The sequence below is a fragment of the Cervus elaphus genome, chromosome 23 (assembly GCF_910594005.1).
Source record: "Cervus elaphus chromosome 23, mCerEla1.1, whole genome shotgun sequence".
Lineage (NCBI taxonomy): Eukaryota > Metazoa > Chordata > Mammalia > Artiodactyla > Cervidae > Cervus > Cervus elaphus.
Window position 1 is genome coordinate 32,658,720 of NC_057837.1, and position 21,886 is coordinate 32,680,605.

Genomic DNA, 21,886 nt, shown 5'->3' on the forward strand with positions numbered 1-21,886 from the left:
ACAAACTCTAGATCCATCCTTGTCTCTGCAAATGGCACAATTTCATTCCTTTTAATGGTTGAGTAGAATCTGCCCTGTGGTGGGATGTGTCATTTGCTACATCCCTAGGCTAAAAGTAGGAAGTTGTATGCTTAACATCAGATAAGAAAAGAAGAGAGAATGAAGAATTCTAATTTTAGCAACACAACTGTTCAATTTGTAAGGTGAATGGATACTACATGCTTTCTTCTTATTAATAAATAAGCTAATGAATGATAGTCTTCTCACTTCTCATTTTATGAAACATTTTTTATCTCCATGTTTTTATCTGTAAAATGGGAATGACAACAGATATATCTGATGTCAAGAAAATTGAGGAGATCATACATCTAAACTACTAAGCAAATGGTTATATATATAAAGTTTAGGTATTATTAGATTATTATTACTAGCAAATCTGGCTATTTAAATAATTGCACAACACCTAATGTAGTCTTTGCTCATAGTAAGCTCTTGATTAAAATTGAACTATTACTGGTTTAAGTGAAAGCTCAAAAGGTTATCCACATAGATCTTTCTGGTCTCTTGTGTAAATGATGTTTGTAGTAGAAACCATTTTTGAGAATCCTTGTACAATATAAACACATTTAAAAAAAATATTTTTAACTACTATATGTAAAATAGATAAGCAACAAATATCTACTGTATGGCACAGGGAACTATTTCAATATCTTGTAATAGCCTATAATGGAAAAGAATCTGAAAAAGAATATATATATCTTTATTATATATAATTTTTATATAATATATATATTCTTTTTCAGATTCTTTTATATAGTATATATAAAATGGGAGTTACTGTGCTGTATACTCAAAACATAACATTGTAAATCAACTTAACTTCAATAAAAAGTTGTTTGTTTTGGGGGAAGAAAGTGGCTTAAAGGTAAACATGTAAATCTAATATGACTGTTCTGTTGTCTGTCAGGGTTTTGGAATGACATTAACTGTGGTTATCCAAATGCCTTCATCTGCCAGCGCCATAACAGCAGTATCAATGCCACAGCTGTCCCGACCACAGCGCCAGTCCCAGGAGGTTGTAAAGAAGGTTGGAATTTTTACAATCACAAGGTACTAAGAAAATCTAGTTGTGGTCCTGGCTCTGATCAATATGGAGAGTGACAATGCAAATCTTTCAGCTTTAAGTTAACTTTTGCTTACCTCATCACTTCAGAGAATTTTAGGCAAGAGCTCCCATGTTAAATTCTCTATGGGAATTGAGAGTAGACTTGAAGATATTATCCAAATGCACAAATGCCTGTTGTCCCAAGGGAGAAAAACATTTTTTTTTTCCATTTCTGATTGGTTGTGAGCAAACATATGTTTAGTTCTGAGTCATTTTCATTTCTTTAGTACATACTATTATCTTTATGTAATTCCTATGATTTTTTTCCCCTTCCATCCCAGTGTTTCAAAATCTTTGGATTTGTTGAAGAAGAAAGAAAAAATTGGCAAGAGGCACGAAAAGATTGCATAGGATTTGGAGGAAATCTGGCATCCATACACAGTGAAAAAGAGCAAGGTGTGTGGGCAGTTTTATAGTCAGTGATACACATAAATATGTAATTTTTTCCCTAATAAAATGGTAGACTGTTGCTTATAGTAAACGATTTTTTAGTTTTCCAGAGTAAAGTCTAGGAAGGAAGAACAAACTCTTATGGAGAACTATTTTCTTAGTTGTAGGCACTATGCTGAGTGTCTTATGTGTAAATTGCCTTTCCATTTTTATAACAAATCTATAAAGCAGGAATCATCAGTCCATTGTGAATGAGGAAGTGGTGTTTAGGAAGTCTTAGACAAGGAGCTTGGTGGGAAGGGGTAGGACTGGGAATCAAACTGGGTCTTCCAGCTTCAGTTCCATTGGTTTCTGCCAAACCAGTTTGTTCACAGAAGAGCCAAAGAAGTAGAGGTTTTCTCGGAATAAAATTTTAAAATTGCTCATTTTCCATTTACTGCTCTTCTAGTCACTTGATCCTATAACTTATAATTCAGTAAAACTAATTTTCCAATACAAACACTGAACAAATTGAGAAAAAAAATTGATAAAACATGAGGATAAGCCAGAGCTTTAAAGAACAGGAGGAGGAAACATACCATTTCCATATAGCAGATAGTAAAATTCATTATATTGTTGTCAATAGGAGGTACTTGACGCCTTTCACTTGGTCTTTTTGGGACCACCTTATTTGTAGATATTTGCTTAGTTACTTTAAAAGCAATGTTGACCAACTGCAGGCCACTCAGATGAAAGTAACTAAACAGATGAAAGTTTTGAAACCACAGCTAGCCATGAGTAAGGACTGTTCGAAAGACCCTAAATTTCGCGGTCAGAAGAGATGTGAACTTTGAAGGATTATCCCATGTGACTTAAGAAGGAAGACTTAGAACACATGAGGGGCAGTTACAGGGAAACAAATTTAGTCTCAGAATTAGGAGCTTATTCCAACAATTAGAGTTAATTGGATGGCTTGCTTCATGCATTTTTAAAGGACTGTAAAAATGCTTGTATTAGAAGGTACTCCAAGTGGGTGCTGCAGAGTCACATATGTTGATTGGTATATAGCCTGGAAGATGCTCAATGAATATTTACTGTACAGAGGAATTTATGCAGATGTTGTGGGGGGAGAAATGTGGACTGGATGGTTTCTGAGTTTCTTTGATTTCCAAAATCATTTACTGGAAAAAAAAAATGGTTTATCTCAAAAAATGTAAAAAAAGAAGAGAGACCTTGGAACCCTGTGTGTCACTCTCCCAAACGTTAATTTCAGTTCATAAATGCCACCATGTGCTTTTTTGGAATGCATTCTACACTGAATCAACATAGCTTTCTCTGAGAACCTTTGACAAGTTCAGCAGCTTGCCAGATGCTGGAATAAAAGTGTCAAACCATAGCACACAATAAAAAAACTCAAGAATATAATATTCACATTTTTCTAACCAGTCTACCACATTTTGGGCTTAGCTACCCAACAGAGAAACACAATAATTGATTTCCGCTCTTAACCACAAAGTTCTGATTCCTGGCATCACAAAATTAGAACCTGGGTAATAGAGATGTGCAGAAGGAAACAATTTTCAGATAAAATAACATTATTCCTGGCAAAACAGGCACACGTTGAATTCTTATTGTGGTTCTTGGCAGAAAACAAGTCAGTGTTGAAATATTGGCAGGTAGAGCTTTTCCACATTTCATTTCGAGCTGGGGATAGGGCAAGAGTTATGATCTTGTTTGGGAAATAAAAACACAATATATATCTGTCCATGCTCTTTTCTTTCTGAAAATGTTAGAATTTTTTCTTTACTTTTAGTTAATTGAGAATAAGCAAATTTCTGAGCAGAGTGATGGCATCTACTTTTCTGCTGAAGATTAAGCATGTAGCAGTGGCCCTTCAATGGAACCGTTTTTTTTTTTTTTTCATGAATAAACAGATAATCTCTGTAGGCAACCTTCTATTTTACATTTTGTATTAGTAATGCAAGTGCTTAGTCATTTGGTTTCCTGTTTGCATTCAGGAGTCATGTTTAAGTGTGTATGTTTGAAAATTGCCCTATAAAGCAATGACAACCCCTCCCAACCTTTCGGGCATCAGGGACTGGTTTCATGGCAGACAGTTTTTCCGCAGACTGGGTGGGGAGGTGGTTTCGAGATGATTCAAGTGCATTACATTTATTGTGCACTTATTACATTGTGATACAATGTTAAATAATTAGATAACCCACCATATGAAAAATCAGATCACCAGGCATTAAATTCTCATAAGGAGCATGCAACCTAAATTCCTCACATGTGCAGTTCACAGAAGGCTTCGCACTCCTGTGAGAATCTAATACCACCACTGATCTGACAGGAGGTGGAGCTCAGGCGGTCAGGTGTGCAATGTGGAGCCCGGTTCCTAACAGGCCATGGGCCAGTCTGTGGCTCAGGGACTGGACACCCCTGTTGTAGTCAAGGTTCTTCCAGGAGGTGTCCATCTTGTCCTAGGTGTCCATGGCTCCTGGCAGGTGAGATTGCTGACCTCAGAAGGCAGCTGCTATGGTTTGGGAGGCATGGGGATGCCCTACTGGAGAGACGCTGTTACACTTAAGCCTTTTACAGCTTCTGCATATTTGCTGCCATCCTTTCTGCCACAGAATTGGTAGAGAAGCAACAGGCCATATTTTTCCTACCCTGTCTAAATTTCTCTAGAATTTCTCTCCCAATGATGTGAGCACTTAGCATCAGGATGCCCCCTGGATCCAAGTACATTCACTGGACATGGATGGCTGCTGACCCCTAGGAGCTGGCCACCCTGGAGGAGTTCTTTGGGTTTGGCGATCCAAGGTGGTGATCATTTGAGAGCCTAATGCTGTTTTTTTTTTTTGACAGATAGTTTTTGTTTTCAGAACTTTTCTGAATTAAGAGCTCTTTTTGGCCCCCAGTTGTTATAGTCAGATTATCTTATTTATTTAATTAGGATATCTGCTAACTCATAGGATGGCTGCTTGTATCAGAAAAATCTTCCTGCAGGATGGTAGGCAGCCACAACACAGATCTGGGTGTACCACATGGAGAGTGGGGCATGGGTTGGACCTTAGCTGCCCCTTCCCCAGTATTCCAGTGCCCCTGGGCAGGGCACAACCTATACAACTGTCTGCAGGGACCAGGGTAAAACCTAGACTTCTTATTGTGAGAAGTTTTTCAAAGTCCAAAGCTGAAGTGATAACAAGTTGGTCAGGTTAGAATGTGTTTGTTTTCATGGTAAAACTTTTAAATGATAATAAAGACATTAATCATGTGTTTTGTATTTGTAAATTCATGTATTTTGAATATTTTTGATATTTGAGTATTTCCCCCCAAGGTTTAAAAATTATCTTGTGAAACTTTCTTTCAGCATTTCTTACATATCATATGAAGAACTCCACTTTTAATGCCTGGACTGGGCTGAATGATATCAATTCAGAACACACCTTCCTCTGGACAGACGGACGAGGAGTTGATTACACAAACTGGGGGAAAGGGTACCCTGGTGGGAGAAGGAGCAGTCTTTCTTACGAAGATGTAAGTGTCACTGTCAGGTCGCCTCTCTGTACACTATCAGTTTGCTTTCAGGTCAGCGTGGTAGTGTTTAATCTTCTTTGAAAAATCTACTTGGATCTGATTCATTCTTACAGATTTTAACTGTTTCAGACTGAACCAGCCTTGAACGAAGGAATATAAATTCAGTTAAGAATTCTGTATCTTTAGGTGAAGGGTAAGAAGAGATGGTGATGGTAGTGAGGAATAGGGAAAGTCAGCTCCAACATGGGCTTATGTTGTAGTCAGCATGTACACTTGAACCCAGAGTTACCAATGTTCTTTGCGTCAACTGCCCCTAACCTCTTGAAGCTGTTGTAGTGTTTGGGATATAGTTACTACTACTGCTTCTAAAGATATCATCACCATCATCATCATCATGATTGAGCTACCATTTGCAGGGTGCAAATGGAACTTTTTGTGCTTTTGTACACTCATCTAAGAGACAGACGATGGCTTCTTTATTTCACTACTTTTGATCTTATATCATTAAAGCCGACTAATCAGTGTTAAAGGCTATATTAGGCATTTCAAAATACATGAAGGAATAAAATAAAATAAATAAAAGGAATAAAATAAAATCTTATGATTTTATTCTTACCTTGAAGAAGCTTACACTTCAGCTAGATATCAAGTCTTGTACAAGAAAGAAGACTAACAGAATGAAAATGTGTAATGAGAAGAAGCTATAAAGCATGATAGCAGTTAGGAGGAAAGAAACTTACTATGGGCTATGGAACATACACAACATATCTATGCAATTTTTCCTTTGGTGGGAAGAAGGAATGTGAGGAAGAATCAGCTATGGGTCTTTTCACTCAAGACGTTTAAAACACGATGAGTAGGGGAATGTGGCAAGGGGATGGGGAAGTCACGTTAAGTGGGAAAGGTGAATAAAGTCTTCAAGAGAAAGGCACAAGCTGGGTTTAGGCAGGACTAAAGGGCTTTGAATGTAGCAGGAGTTTCATGCAGAAAAGAAGTAGGAGTCAGCTTTAGAGGGTGGAAAACAGAATTTAGAGAAATTCGGATGCCCGAGGAAAGAGTTTGGACTTTGTCGGATAGGCAACAAAAAAAAGGTTTGAGGAGAAAAATGATTTGATCAGGATGGCATCTTTATAATAATTAATTTGGTTACTATGTGTAGGGTAAATATATTCTGGTAATGAGTAAATGATCTTCTGAGGAGAAATTCTTTGAATCCTTATTACATAAATGACAGCTGACAAGTAGGATGGAGTGAGATAGGGTTTTCTTAGAAAGACCTCATGATGAGTGATAAATTTTATTTAAAACAACAAAATTCATTATGGCTCAAGTTTTTTTTTTTTTTTTTAGAACATAATGAAAAGGAGAAACAACAGAAACAAACTAATCTATAAAATGACCATACAGGGCAAAAAAATTTGTTAATTTTTGTTAGTTTTATTGCTATGTTTTTTTCTTAGTTTATGTAAAAATATAAAGTTTATATTTCACACACACAAAAATCAACACATATGTTGTGTTGTTACAATTTCAGAGCTTTTAAAATGAAGAAGATTAGATAGAGTTTGATAAAGAGAGTGGGAGAGAGGTGTTCACATGCATTTTGCAGAGGAAATATGCTTGTTCTGTACAGTTTCCTGGCTTAGAACAGAGATGCTGAGCCAGGATAATGAAAGATAAGAGTAGCTAAAAGGGATGAGTGGAGAATCTTGGAAATGTAGGATTAGGGGGTTCCAGAGGCTGAGAAGATGACTCTGGCCATAGTGAAAGGTGTGGTAGCTTTCTGGGCATTTCTGATAGCAACATTTCTCAGAACCAGTCCCCAGATTTAGTAAGCTCCAGGAGTTGGTGATGGACAGGGAAGCCTGGCATGCTGCAGTCCATGGGGTGGCAAAGAATCAAACATGACTACGTGACTGAACTGAACTGACTTAATTTTCAATTAAAATAGCAAGAGTTCAGCGTGAGGGATCTGCATGGAAGTTGGTGCAATTGTGTGGAAAGTGAGGATGAATCGAACGTGCTGTCAGTGAATTATTGTCGTTCAGTCACTGAGTCATGTTGAACTCTTTGCCACCCCATGGAATGCAGCATATGAGCTCCTCTTCCTCCACCGTCTCCTGGAGTTTGCTCAGATTCATGTCCACTGAGTCAGTGATGCTATCTAAACATCTCATGCTCTGGCGACCCCTTCTCTTTTTGCCTTGATTGAATTAGGACTAGCCTAAAATTTGGAGGTTAGGGATTAAGGATTTTTTTTTCTGCTTTTTAGTGATTGGTTTAAATAATTGTTGGTCCATATTTGGCCTTTTTTTTCCTTCCATGAATATACAGGCTGACTGTGTTGTTATTATTGGAGGGAACACAAGGGATGCGGGAAAGTGGATGGATGACACTTGTGACAGTAAGCGAGGTTATATATGTCAGACACACCCTGGTAAGTCCTAACAGACCTCACCAGACTGTAAGAGGTGGGGCTTTTATTTTTTATTTATTTATTTATTTTTTGAGGTGGGGCTTTTACATATTTTTTAAGAATGACTTTCTTCTCAATTTTGTTGTGAGTCTTAAACTGCTCTAAAAAATTTTTTGCTTAAAAAAAGATCACCCCTCACGCATCAATATGTTTATTTGATTCACACTTTCATCCATGGATGCCTGTGACAGACAAAAAGGATATTTTCTGTAATTTATTGATGAATGTGCTCCCTCATCCGTTACCAGAAAATCTGCATGGATTAAACTTGAATTTGAAACTTTTTCTAATTTTGATAGAAATTTGGGATGTTTGCTTACCTCTGCTTAAAAAAAAAAAAAGTCAGAGTGGGGACACCTCATTTAAATTCGTGTAATTTGAGAACCATTGACCCCAAACATCATATATGTCTCAGTATTTGTTATGTATTCTATTTTTTTTTGAAAAGTAATTGTCTTACTTATGGTCCTTTTTTTCATCTTAGGAAGCCTGACTATGGTTCAAGGAAAATAGAACAGATATGTGGATATTGACAAAGAATCTAGATTGTAGTTATGTACATTTTAGTTTCAAGTGAAATTAGAAAGTGTTTAGCTACTTAAGAAGAGGATCAGGAAATAAAAGATAGGTTTAGAGACAAGGGTTGGAGATGAGGTGGGTTGTTGTCACCCTGAGCAGGAGTGACACTCTTAGAGGAGTTTGAGTTAGAAGGTACATGCTGTCCCAGATCTAACACATTTTTCTGTTCTTTCTGGGGAATCAGGGAACAATGAGTGAAAATCACTGAAGATATCTTCAGATGATTGGAAAGTTCTGCAGAAGTTCTAGCCTTCTGTTAATCCAAAAGCCGGCCCAGGCCACAGTCGCATCGCTCACCTTGTTATGCCCTTCGAGCACCAGAACCTTAGGCCACCAGTGATACTTCTGTGTTTCTGGTCTTGGGGGAAAGAAGGGAGACCCCTTCCAAGAGTGAACGATAATCCCTAGACTTACTTAAAATCATTGTTTTCTTCTTCCTGTAAACATAAGAGATCAGATATTTGCTGCCAACAAAAAATATCTTTAAGATTTTTAATGATTTAGGTTTAAGGGGAGGTTGACAGTATTAAAGTGAAAAAGGCAGAATATGAAATTTTACAGAGTATTGATGATGCAAAAAAACACTTTGAACCGTCTTAAACAAATAAGAACCTAAAAGCTATTAGGGAATGCATCAAAATAGAAATAGTGGATATGTGTGGATCGTGGGATTAAGAACTTTAGTTCCTTCATTGTACTATTGTATTTTTCTGAATTTTTAAAAAATTTCTCTCTCACACACACCCTCTCTCTCTCTATATATATATATATATATTTACACTTATATTGTGTATATTATATAATACCTCTCTCCATACATATATAAATTATAAGGAAATACTAAACTATTGAGGTGATTAAATTCTGAGTAATTTTTTCTAATTTTTATGCTTTTCTATATTTTCTAAAACTTTAGCAAAGAACATGTGTTCAGTATTTTTTTCAAACACTGTTGCTCTCAAAAATTCCGTGACGGTCCAATGGTTAGGACTCTGGGCTTCTATGGCAGGGGGCACAGCTTCCATCCCTGGTTGGGTAGCTAAGATCCTTTAAGCCACATGGTATGACCTTAAAAAATTTAAATAAAATAAATAAAGATAAAATAGTGTTTTTATTCATATGAATATATTTGAATAAAAATGAATGTATTCATGTAAATATATAAAGATATAGAAATAAAGACATGAATGAATACATATGAATATATGAATTAAAAAACACTTAGACAAACCATAACACATGTTCCTTGATGAAATTTTAGAAAATACAGAAAAGTATAAAAAGAAAAAATTACCCATAATCTTAGCACCTGAAAATACCTCTCAAAAATTTAGTTTTTCCTTGCAATTTTTTCTATGAATGTTTTAATAAATAAGCTAATTAGATAAGGGAGCTAATTTCCTGGCTGCATATAGCCTTTAATAAAGCTTTTTAAAGTGTTATCTTAAGCTTCATTTGTCACTTTTAGCAGACCAAAGCTGTTCCACTGATACTGAGACAAACCCAGTTCTCCCCAAGCTGGGAAAGATAGGGCTTGACTTCCTGCTGGCTGTGACATGTAAGGATCCTGGGCCGGGGCTCTTGGGTTAATGCTACTGTACAAACACACGGTGGCAGCAACAGCAGAAGAAAGGGGAGGTTGCCCTCCCTGTTTGCTGAATCAAAATTGCTGCCTTTGAGTCATCAAAGGAAAGTTTGGCATTCGTGGGGTGACAGAACAAGGCACGTGGTGGGTTGGGTTGGTATACAGTGGAACAGCTCAGAGAATTGGCCAAGACAACATTGGTAGGCAAGGATATGTGGAGCCCTAGACCAGGGTTGGCAACCTTTTCCTGTAAGAGACAGATTATAAATATTGCAGGCTTTGCTGTCCATAAAGTTTCTGTTGCAGTGACTCAACTCTTCTGTGATCATGGGTGATCATAGTTCATAAACAAGTGAGTGCAGCTGAGTTCCACTGAAACCTTATTTATGTGCCCAAATTTGAATTTCATGTAATGTTTACATGTCACAAAATACTGTTCTTTGGTTTCTTTCCCCAACCATTTAAAAAACTCATGGGCTATAAAGACAGACAACAGGCCAGATTCCACCCTCTGGCTGTTACTCAGTGACCTCTGTTCTGCTCTTGGGCATCCACTAAGGCACACAGAAACAAGATTTTTTTGGGTCTTGATCAAAGTCTGGGTGGGTCTAGAGTAGTTATTAGAAACGCACTCTAAGAGATTGAGGAGGAAAGATCAGAAAGCTAGAGTGACTCTAACTTGCAAAGGCTGCAGTTTGGATAAGGCATGGAGATAAGATGTTCTTACTCATCATAAGAATAAAGCTTGATCCTGACATCAAGGTTAAATGAACTGGCAACTGTTATATGGCTTCACTCCAGAGCATAAGCCAATCTCTTGAAGGTACATGAATCACTGATGAAGTCACACAGATGAAGTCAAATAGATATAAATGCAAATTCCATGGGTAGAATGGAACAGAATGAGGGAGGGGAAGGAGAAGAAGACTGTTCTCGACCTTAATATTTAACCAAAGTGGAAAAAAAAAAAGATTGGTATTGACAGGTTGATAGACATCCTATAATTTGTGGGTTTAAACTGTGGCATTTCTTTCATTCAAACCCTAGATCTTATTTATATTTATAAGTCTTTTCAGTTGTATAGTTTATAAACTTGATCATGTATTTCTCTTATTCTAAATAGAGTTTAGAAATTACTTCAATCAGGCATACTGATTGAAAAACAGAACTTTGTGTTCTCATTTGAAATGGCACATGAAAACGTGTTTAACACTCCAATGGTTTGAATTTGGGTTATTTAGATTCTTTTTAGGATGCATGAAATATAGAAGTCATGTGCTGATGGCACTTAAGTTGTGTTTAGTGTTAATGAAAATATTTCTTTTTATTCCAGACCCTTCCTTGCCGAGTTCTCCAACAGTTCCAACAGATGGTTTTATTAAATTTGGTGAAAGTAGCTATTCGCTTGTGAAATTAAAGCTGCAGTGGGATGAAGCTGATGATTATTGCAAGCTGCACACTTCCCACATTGCTAGCATTCTAGATGCTTATAGTAATGCTTTTGCCTGGATGCATATGCAGACACTGAATGAACCTGTATGGATTGCCCTCAACAGTAACTTGGTAAGATGCTGGAAACATGTGTGACTTGACATGATTGATAAATGATAATTGAATCTGATTCTCCTGTTCATTCTGTTGAATACTTATTATGTGAGAGAAACTGCTACCTAGAGCCTAATAAACAGAGTGAAGTAAATCAGAAAGAGAAAAATAGTGTATATTAATGCATACATATGGAATCTAGAAAAATGATACTGATAAACCTGTTGGCATGGCAGGAATAGAGATGCAGACATAGAGAAGGGACTTGTGGATACAGTGCAGGGAAGGAGAGGGTGGGACAAATCGAGAGAGTAGCATTGACATATATACACTCCCATGTGTAAAACAGATAGCTATTGGGAAGTTACTGTCTAGCCCAGGAAGCTCAGCCAGGTGCTCCATGACAACCCAGAGGGGCAGAGTGCGAGGGAGGCTTGAGGGGAGGGGATTTATGAATACTTGTAGCTGATTCATGCTGTTGTATGGCAGAAACCAACATAATATTGTAAAGCAATTATCCTCCAGTTAAAAATACTTTTTTTTTTTCATTTATTTTTATTAGTTGGAGGCTAATTACTTTACAATATTGTAGTGGTTTTTGCCATACATTGACATTAATCAGCCATGGATTTACATGTGTTCCCCATCCCGATCCCCCCTCCCACGTTCCTCCCCATCCCTTCCCTCTGGGTCTTCCCAGTGCACCAGCCCCGAGCACTTGTCTCATGCATCCCACCTGGGCTGGTGATCCATTTCACCCTTGATAGTATACTTGTTTCAATGCTGTTCTCTCAGAACATCCCACCCTCGCCTTCTCCCACAGAGACCAAAAGTCTGTTCTGTACATCTGTGTCTCTTTTTCTGTTTTGCATATAGGGTTATCATTACCATCTTTCTAAATTCCATATATATATGTTAGTATACTGTAATGGTCTTTATCTTTCTGGCTTACCTCACTTTGTATAATGGGCTCCAGTTTCATCCATCTCATTAGAACTGATTCAAATGAATTCTTTTTAATGGCTGAGTAATATTCCATTGTGTTTATGTACCACAGCTTCCTTATCCATTCGTCTGCTGATGGGCATCTAGGTTGCTTCCGTGTCCTGGCAATTATAAACAGTGCTTCGATGATCATTGGGGTACATGTGTCTCTTTCAGATCTGGTTTCCTCAGTGTGTATGCCCAGGAGTGGGATTGCTGGGTCATATGGCAGTTCAATTTCCAGTTTTTTAAGGAATCTCTACACTGTTCTCCATAGTGGCTGTACTAGTTTGCATTCCCACCAACAGTGTAAGAGGGTTCCCTTTTCTCCACACCCTCTCCAGCATTTATTGCTTGTAGACTTTTGGATAGCAGTCATCCTGACTGGCGTGTAACGGTACCTCATTGTGGTTTTGATTTGCATTTCTCTGATAATGAGTGATGTTGAGCATCTTTTCATGTGTTTGTTAGCCATCTGTATGTCTTCTTTGGAGAAATGTCTGTTTAGTTCTTTGGCCCATTTTAAAAAGAAAAAAAGAAAGAAAATGATACTAACATATATGAGACCCAGTTTTTCTACCGCATGGTACCTTTGAGGATCTGGCAAGTTAGTGATGTTTGTCCGAAATCAAACTAAGACTTATCCAACTGATATTAACTCTCAGATTGCTTTTGAATATTAAAGTTAGATTCTGCATCTATTCGGTTTCATGTATTAACTTAAGTCTTTTTAGTGTCATGATTACAACTATGTCTTAGGAGTTAAGAAAACATCAGGGGCATAGCTCCTGGGAAGTGAGGGGTTCTCCCTTTTTTTTTGTGGGAAGTCATTCTAGAGTTGTCATCCTTTCTGAAGTTGTGCAGCTTCTATTCATATGGGATAATTTTCATTGCAGTCAGTTCTCTGGATTCTATAACACAAAAAGAAGGTTGGCAGAGGATGGGGTAGAATGAGGGATGAGGGTCAGAACTAAGAGTGGTGCTGGAGGTGCCAAAATTTCCCTAAAATGAGTCTTCTCTGACACCACGAGATCCATCTCTCCTCCACCCATGCGTCTCTCCATCTAACTAGTCAATCAATAAACTTTCTAGTACAGTAAAAGGAGGTGTCAATAAGTAATTAAGAGATAATACAAGTGTCAAAAAGGGATATAGACAAAGTGCTGTGACCTGAGAGAAAAAGGATCATTTGTGCCAGGGGAGAAGACCAAGAGAGCTTCTCAGAGAAAATCAAACTTTACAGATATAGTCTAGGATGGTGGAATGTAAGGAAGGAGTACCAAGAAGAGAGAAAAGGATAGAAGGGGATAAAACTGGAAAGCAGACTGGTGTCAGACTTTATAGGACTTATTCTACCTGGATGCAGAGATGGAAATTTACACATCATGCAATGACTATTTCTTGAGTTAGGGTGTGTGTAGTGAACATTTAAAAGTAGGTAGCTTCATGGAGTCCAAAAGTCTATTCTATACATCTGTGTCTCTTTTTCTGTCTTGCATATAGGGTTATTGTTACCATCTTTCTAGATTCCATATATATGCGTTAGTATACTATATTGGTGTTTATCTTTCTGGCTTACTTCACTCTGTATAATGGGCTCCAGTTTCATCCGTCTCATTAGAACCGATTCAAATGAATTCTTTTTAACGGCTGAGTAATATTCCATGGTGTATATGTACCACAGCTTCCTTATCCATTTGTCTGCTGATGGGCATCTAGGTTGCTTCCGTGTCCTGGCAATTATAAACAGTGCTGCGATGAACATTGGGGTGCACGTGTCTCTTTCAGTTCTGGTTTCCTCGGTGTGTATGCCCAGGAGTTTCAGATGATCTTATTTACAAAGCAGAAATAGAGACATAGAGGTAGAGAATAAACATATGGCCCCTAAGGGGGAAAGAGAGGGGTGGGATGAATTGGAAGATTGGAGTTGACATAGATACACTATTGATACTATGTATACAATAGGTAACTAATGAGAAACTACTGTATAGCACAGGAAACTACTCAATGCTCCACAGTGATCTAAGTGGGAAGGAAATCCAAAAAAGAGGGGCTATATGTGTACATACAGCTGATTCACTTTGCTGTAGAGTAGAAACTTAACACATTGTAAAATGACTCTACTCCAATAAATAAATAAATAAAATGCAGGAAAAAAAATCCAAGTAGTTCCACAATGATTTCTGTGTTTAAACTTAAGCACGACATTTTTACATCTATGTTGAATCTATTTTTAGTAACTGATTTGCTTACTAATTCATATATTTTCTCCTCACAGCTGTGGTTGCAAGGCTCTTAAGAGTTTGAAATAGGGATTTATTTATTATTAGTTTAAATAGCTTTCCATTTTACCAACATTTATAACTAAAACAATACTGTTGTATTTATTATATCTATGGAGTTAATGATTATCTAATTATTTGATTAAACATGGTATAATACTACAAAATTTTAACTTGCAATGCCATATGCTTTTGCTTTTGTCATTAAATCTTTGGTAATTGCATTGGTAAATTAAATAATGCAGTTAGAAAGTGATAACTGTTAGAATGGTTTAAAAATGTACCTATCTCTGACTGAAGTTATCTGCATCTGTAAAATGTAGGCTTTACCTGTAAAATCTCTTTTAGACTGTTAAAAAGATATCATTGATAAGAAAATGTTTGATGTTAACAATTAATTTGTATGTGACTATAAATTTGTTTAACTAAATAAGAATTTGAGTATGCAAATTGAACAAAACAACTAGCTTTTAAAAATGCAATCATGTTTCCTTATGGTTGAAAGACCACCTAACTGGAAGGCAAGAGACCCAAGTTCCTCTGTTATCCACTCATGTCACCTTGCTCAAGTCATTTGTCATTGGCCCTGTTTTAACAGTCAAACAGTAAGATTAAAAGAGGTACATGTTTCTCTCAAGGGTCCATGAGTTCAATAAAAACCACTTAATCTCTATTATCATTTCAATGATAATATAATAAGAATTTTATTTGTTCTGAGGATAAAATCTCTCTTTTGCACTGAAAGCCTGCAAATAGTTTTATAGAATAAGACATAGGTTTTTATGTTTTTCAAAATAGCTTCTAATGGTGTCTTCATGAGTATCTTTAAGAAGTAGTTTTCCTCTTAAGAAAGGCTGCATTTCCTGAATTTGAGTTGGTAGAAATAATTTATAATCTTTTTATTCTCAAATGTTGAAGATTCCTTGTCAAATCACAGTCTTAAACATACTTTTTACTCCTCACTGGATTCTTTTGGTATTTTCTAAATGACTCTGGGCTTGATGTTAATGGTTGTTTTTGTTCTTACAGACCAATAATGACTACATTTGGACTGATAAATGGAGGGTGAGGTACACTAATTGGGCTGCTGATGAGCCCAGACTGAAGTCAGCATGTGCTTATATGGATCTTGATGGCTACTGGAAGACAGCACAGTGCAATGAAAGTTTTTATTTTCTCTGCAAAAGATCAGATGGTAATCGAGTACACAAAAACAGTCAAGGGTTTGAAATTTTCTCAATAAGCTAATACAAACCACTGTTGATATTCTTAAATAGTCATATGTTTTGGAGTAACTTAGGGATAAGAGAAAACATATTCCTTCACCTAACCAAAGACTGACTTGGCAATAAACAAATATACATAGGTCTGAGTAACAGAGAGAGAAAATTTCCTTCATTGCTGGAGTTTATTTTTACATATCTAATTTTTTTTTTATTATTTGGGATTATCCTCTGAGTCTATGATATCACAATCCTCAGGAAATTATGATTACTTTTGCTGTTGACAGCAAGCTGTATCAAAATACTTTTATCAGAATGGGTTGCCTCAGGCCAAACAGCTAGCAGGGAAGGAGCACAGCTCCACCTATCAGCAGACAATTGGATTAAAGATTTAAGCAAGGCCCTGCCCTACAGAGCAAGACCCAGTGTTCCCAGCAGCCAGTCTCTCCCCTCAAGAAGCTTGCACAAACCTCTTATCCTCATCTGTCAGAGGAAAGACAGAAGAAGCAAGAACTATAGTCCCACAGCCTCCAGAACAAAAACAGCAGTCACAGAAAGCTAATCAAAATTATCACATTGATTACAGCCTTGTGTAACTCAATGAAGCTTTGAGCCATGGGTAAGGCCACCCAAGTCAGACAGGTCATGAGGGAGAATATGACAAAACAGAGTCCACTGGAATAGGGAATGGCAAGCCATTTCAGTATTTTTGCCTCAAGAATCCCAGGACAGTGTGAAAAGGCAAAAAGATACAACACCAGATGAGCCTGCCAGGTCAGTAGGTATCCAATATGCTACTGGGGAGGAACAGAGAAATATCTGCAGAGAGAATGAAGAGGTTGGGCCAAAGCAGAAATGATGCCCAGTTTTGGGTATGTCTGATACTGAAAGTAAAATCCAATGCTATAAAGAACAATATTGCATAGGAACCTGGAATATTAGGTCCATGAATAAAGTTAAATTGATGTGGTCAAGCAGGAGATGGCAAGAGTGAACACTGACATTTTAGGAATCAGTGAACTAAAATGGATGGGAAAGGGTGAATTTAACCCAGATGACGGTTATATCTACTACTAAGGGCAAGAGTCCATTAGAAGAAATGGAGTAGTCCTCATATTCAATAAAAGAGTCTGAAATGCAGTACTTAGGGGCAATCTCAAAAACAACAGAATGGTCTTGGTTCATTTTCAAGGCAAGCCATTCAACATTACAGTAATCCAGGTCTATATTCCAACCACTAATGTCAAAGAAGCTGAAGTTGAACGGTTCTGTGAAGACCTACAAGACCTGCTAGAACTAACACCAAAAAAGGACATCCTTTTCATCATAGGGGATTGGAATGAAAAAGTAGGAAGTGAAGAGATACCTGGAGTAACAGGCAAGTTTGGCCTTGGAGTACAAAATGAAGCAGGGCAAAGGCTAACAGAGTTTTGCCAAGAGAATGCACTGGTCATAGGAAATACCTTCTTCCAGCAACACAAGAGATGATTCTACACATGGACATCACCAGATGGTCAATACTGAAATCAGATTGATTATTTTCTTTGCAGCTGAAGATGGATAGCTCTATACAGTCAGCAAAAACAAGACTTGGAGCTGACTGTGGCTCAGATCATGAGGTCCTTATTGCAAAATTCAGCCTTAAATTGAAGAAAGTAGGGAAAACCACTAGACCATTCAGTATGACCTAAATCACATCTTTTATGAGTACACAGTGGAGGTGATAGATTCAGGGGTTTAGATCTGGTAGCCCAGTGCCTAAAGAACTATGGATGGAGATTCATAACATTGTATAGGAGGCAGTGACCAAAACCATCCCCAGGAAAAAGATATCCAAGAAGGCAAAGTGGTTGTCTGAGGAGGGCTTACATAAAGCTGAGAAAAGAAGAGAAGCCAAAGGCAAAGTCGAAAGGGAAAGATATACCCAACTGAATGCAGAGTTCCAGAGAATAGCAAGGAGAGAGATGAAACTTTCTTGAGTGAACAGTGCAAAGAAAGAGGAAATCAGTGGAATGGGAAAGACTAGAGATCTCTTTAAGAAAATTGGAGATACCAAGGGAACATTTCATGCAAAGATGGGCACAGTAAAGGACAGAATAGCAAGGACCTAAGAGAAGCCCTAGTGGCTTAGAGGTTAAAGCGTCTGCCTGCAGTGCAGGAAACCCGGGTTCGATCCCTGAGTCGGGAAGATCCCCTGGAGAAGGAAATGGCAACCCACTCCAGTATTCTTGCCTGGAGAATCCCATGGAGGGAGGAGCCTGGTAGGCTACAGTCCATGGGGTCGCAAAGAATTGGACATGACTGAGCGACTTCACTTTCACTTTCAAGAGAAGCAGAAGAGATTAAGAAGATACAAAAAAGGTCTTAATGACCCAAATAATCATGATGGTGTGGTCACTCACCTAGAGCCAGACATCCTGGAGTGCGAAGTCAAGTGGGCTTAGGAAGCATCACTGTGAACAAAGCTAGTGGTGGTGATGGAATTCCAGCTGAACTTTTTCAAACCCTAAACGATGCTGCTGCTAAAGTGCTGCACTCAATATGCCAGCAAACTTGGAAAACTCAGCAGTGGCCACAGGACTGGAAAAGGTCAGTTTTCATTCTAATTCCAAAGGCAATGCCAAAGACTGTTCAAACTCCCATACAGTTGCACTCATTTCACTTGCTAGCAAGGTAATGCTCAAAATCCTCCAAGTTAGGCTTCAGCAGTATGTGACCCAAGAACTTCCAGATGCTCAAGATGGATTTAGAAAAGGCAGAGGAACCAAAGATCAAATTGTCAACTTTTCTTGGATCATAGAAAAAGCAAGAGAATTCCAGAAAAAAATCTGCTTCATTGACTATGGTAAAGCCTTTGACTCTGTGGGTCAGAATAAACTGTGGAAAATTCTTAAAGAGATGGAAATACCAGACCACCTTACCTGGCTCCCAAGAAGCCTGTATGCAGGTCAAGAATCAACAGTTAGAACTGGACATGGAACAACAGATTGGTTTAGAATTGGGAAAGGAGTGCGCCAAGGTTGTAAATTGTCACTCTGCTTATTTAACTTCTATGCAGAGTACATCATGTGAAACGCTGGGCTGGAGGAAGCACAAGCTGGAATCAAAACTGCTGAAAGAAATACCAACACCTTCAGGTATTCAGATGACACCACTCTAATGGCAGAAAGTGAAGAGGAACTAAAGAGCCTCTTGATGAGGGTGAAAAAGGAGAGTGAAAAAGCTGGTTTAAAACTCAACACTCAAAAAACTAAGATGGTGGCATCCAGTCACATCACTTCATGGCACATAAATAGGGGAAAAGTGGAAATAGTAACAGACTTTATTTTTTTGTGCTCCAACATCAGTGTGAAGAGTGATTGCAGCCATGAAATTAAAAGACACTTGCTCCTTGGAAGAAAAACTATGACCAACCTAGACAGCATATTCAAAAGCAGAGACATTCCTTTGCTGACAAAGGTCCTTATAATCAAAGGTATAGTTTTTCCAGTAGTCACATATGGATGTGAGAGTTGGACCATAAAGAAGGCTGAGCACCAACGAGCTGATGCTTTCAAGCTGTGGTGCTGGAGAAGACTTGAGGGTTCCTTGGACAACAAGGAGATCAAACCAGTCAGTCCTAAAGGAAATCAAAACCAAATACTCATTCAAGGACTGATGATGAAGCTGAAGCTCCAAATCATAGGCCCCCTGATGCAAAGAGACGACTCATTGGAAAAGACCCTGATGCTGGGAAAGATTGAGGCTGAGAGGAAAAGGAAACAGCAGAGAATGAGATGGTTGGATGGCATCACCGACTCCATGGACTTGATTTTGAGCAAACACTGGGAGATAGGGAAGGACAGGAAACCTGGTGTGCTGCAGTCCATGGAGTCACAAAGAGTTGGATGTGAGTTAGTGACTGAACAACAATGCAGATTCATTGCAGTCAGTGATAATCCAGTGATACAGTCTTAACATACAGTTGAATTGGACAGTGATAAAGTCCTAGAATTCTACCTATAACACTTAGTTATAAGTGTCAGTCACAGCTAAGATGGTTTTATAGGGGCAAGGATCCTAGAAAATGAAGAGTATCCAGAAGGAAGACTCACTTTGCAAATTATTTTTGGGTGATCTCTTTGGGGAACTTACTAACATCTTTGTAGGTATCTGTAGATCTATATTCTTAATTATGAACATGGTTGATTGCCATTGTACCACAATACCTTCTATTTAAATATTTTAAAAATAAAATAATGATAAAGTAAAAAAGAAATCTCAGTAATAGAAATGGTAGATCTAAATGATTTCCATTAGGGCTTTTTAAAAAAAAAATAACAGATGATGAAAAAAATTTTAAATGTTAATATTTTATTCTGTGTACTACAGAAGCTTCAGATCTTACTTTGTTTTAAATATCTTTTTATTAACAGAAATCCCTGCCACTGAACCCCCGCAGCTGCCTGGTAGATGCCCTGAGACAGAGCACTCAGCATGGATTCCTTTCCATGGTCACTGCTACTATATTGAATCTTCATATACAAGGAACTGGGGCCAGGCTTCTCTGGAATGTCTTCGAATGGGTAAGTGCCACATTTACTGTCAGAAAATTCCACGATCATATACTCTAGATTACCATGATAATAGTAGCCCCGTATGTTAAAACCTAAGGAATTGTAGGAATATCTGTCCTTTTTGTCTTAATAATTCATATTGTAACAGAAATGTTAACATCATGCCACCTAAATGCAATTTCTAACATTATAGCCTCAAAAGATTAAAGAATTCTGGTGTGGAAAGCAATGATTTGCTGAAGAATTCTTTCTTACTTTCTGCCCTAATATTTTAAATCACTGGGATTATAATTCAGACTGTTGGAGTCAGCTTTTGTCACTAATCAGCTCAGGCTTCACAAGTGCATAGGAACCATTTTGCTTTGCCATGAATAGAAAAGCATTTAGATCTAGTTATCTTATTAGTGAATAAATATAAAAGAAAATTCAAGTAGACCTGACAAAAATGGAAAGTTTCCCTTCTGATATAAAATTATCAAATAAAGTGAACTTTTCAGGGTACATTAATAAATTTACTTACTTTAATCCCAATAAGTATTTTACTGAATTATTTTGTTACTGAAGTTTGTTTATGCCCTAAGTCAGGGCTCTTTTTTCAACAGTGGTGAGCAAGAGTTACATTCTCATATTCTTCTTGTTCATTCAAAAGTCAGCCTGGAGTTTTTACTACTTCTTTTTGCTTTTATGTTTAATTTTTTCTTCAGTTTTATTGAGGTGTAGTGGACACAAAACTATAATACAATTAAGGTATACAAGGTGATGATTTGATACATGTTTTGGTGGGAAAGGATTCCTACTGTCCAGTTAACACAACCATCATATCACATATTTACTTTTCTTCCTTTTTTGGTAAGAATACTTGAGTTCTAATCTCTTATATCATACAGTATTAACTATAGTCACTATATTATACAGATCCCAAGACCTTATTTATCATAAAACTGAAGGTCTGTACCCTGTTTCTCCCACACCCCAAGCCCCTCACAACCACTATTCTACTCTCTGTTTCTATGAGTTTGACTTTTATTTAATTCCACATGTAAGTAATACCATATAGTACTTGTTTGTCTCTGGCTTACTTCCTTAAAATAATGCCCACCAGGTTGATCCATGCTGCTGCAAATGGCAGGATTTCCTTCTTTTTTTAAGACTGAATAATATTCCATTGTATACACATACTGCCTTTTCTTAACCATTCATCTGTTGATGGACATTTAGGTCGTTTCCACATCTTGGCTATTGTTAATAGTGCCACAGCAAACATGTAGTGTGGATATCTTTTCAAGATGCTGATTTCATTTCCTTTGGATATATACTGAGAAGTGGGGGGAGTGCTGAGAGTTGTATTTTTAGTTTTTTGAGGAACCTCCATGTTGTTCCAATTTATATTCACACTAACTGGGTTTTCTCTTCTCCTCATCCTCTCCAGCACTTGTTATCTCTTATCTTTTGAATAATAGCTAGCCTAAGCAAGTGTGGCGGTGATGGCTCATTGTGGTTTTGATTTGTATTTCCCTGGTGATTAGTGATGTTGCATACCTTTTCATGTACTTTTTAGTCATTTGAAAGTCTCCTATGG

The 21,886-nt window shown here is 37.5% G+C and overlaps 1 protein-coding gene across 1 annotated transcript in view; it reads left to right on the top strand.

Annotated features, from left to right (window-relative positions):
- The window catches only part of MRC1 (mannose receptor C-type 1), a 108,761-nt gene that overhangs the window by 77,921 nt on the left and 8,954 nt on the right, over positions 1–21,886 (top strand). The window contains exons 20-26 of the mRNA XM_043883867.1: positions 968–1,110; positions 1,447–1,561; positions 4,911–5,077; positions 7,412–7,514; positions 11,051–11,280; positions 15,558–15,723; positions 20,167–20,316. Coding sequence (XP_043739802.1) covers positions 968–1,110; positions 1,447–1,561; positions 4,911–5,077; positions 7,412–7,514; positions 11,051–11,280; positions 15,558–15,723; positions 20,167–20,316 — 1,074 coding nt within the window. The remainder of the gene's footprint in view (positions 1–967; positions 1,111–1,446; positions 1,562–4,910; positions 5,078–7,411; positions 7,515–11,050; positions 11,281–15,557; positions 15,724–20,166; positions 20,317–21,886) is intronic.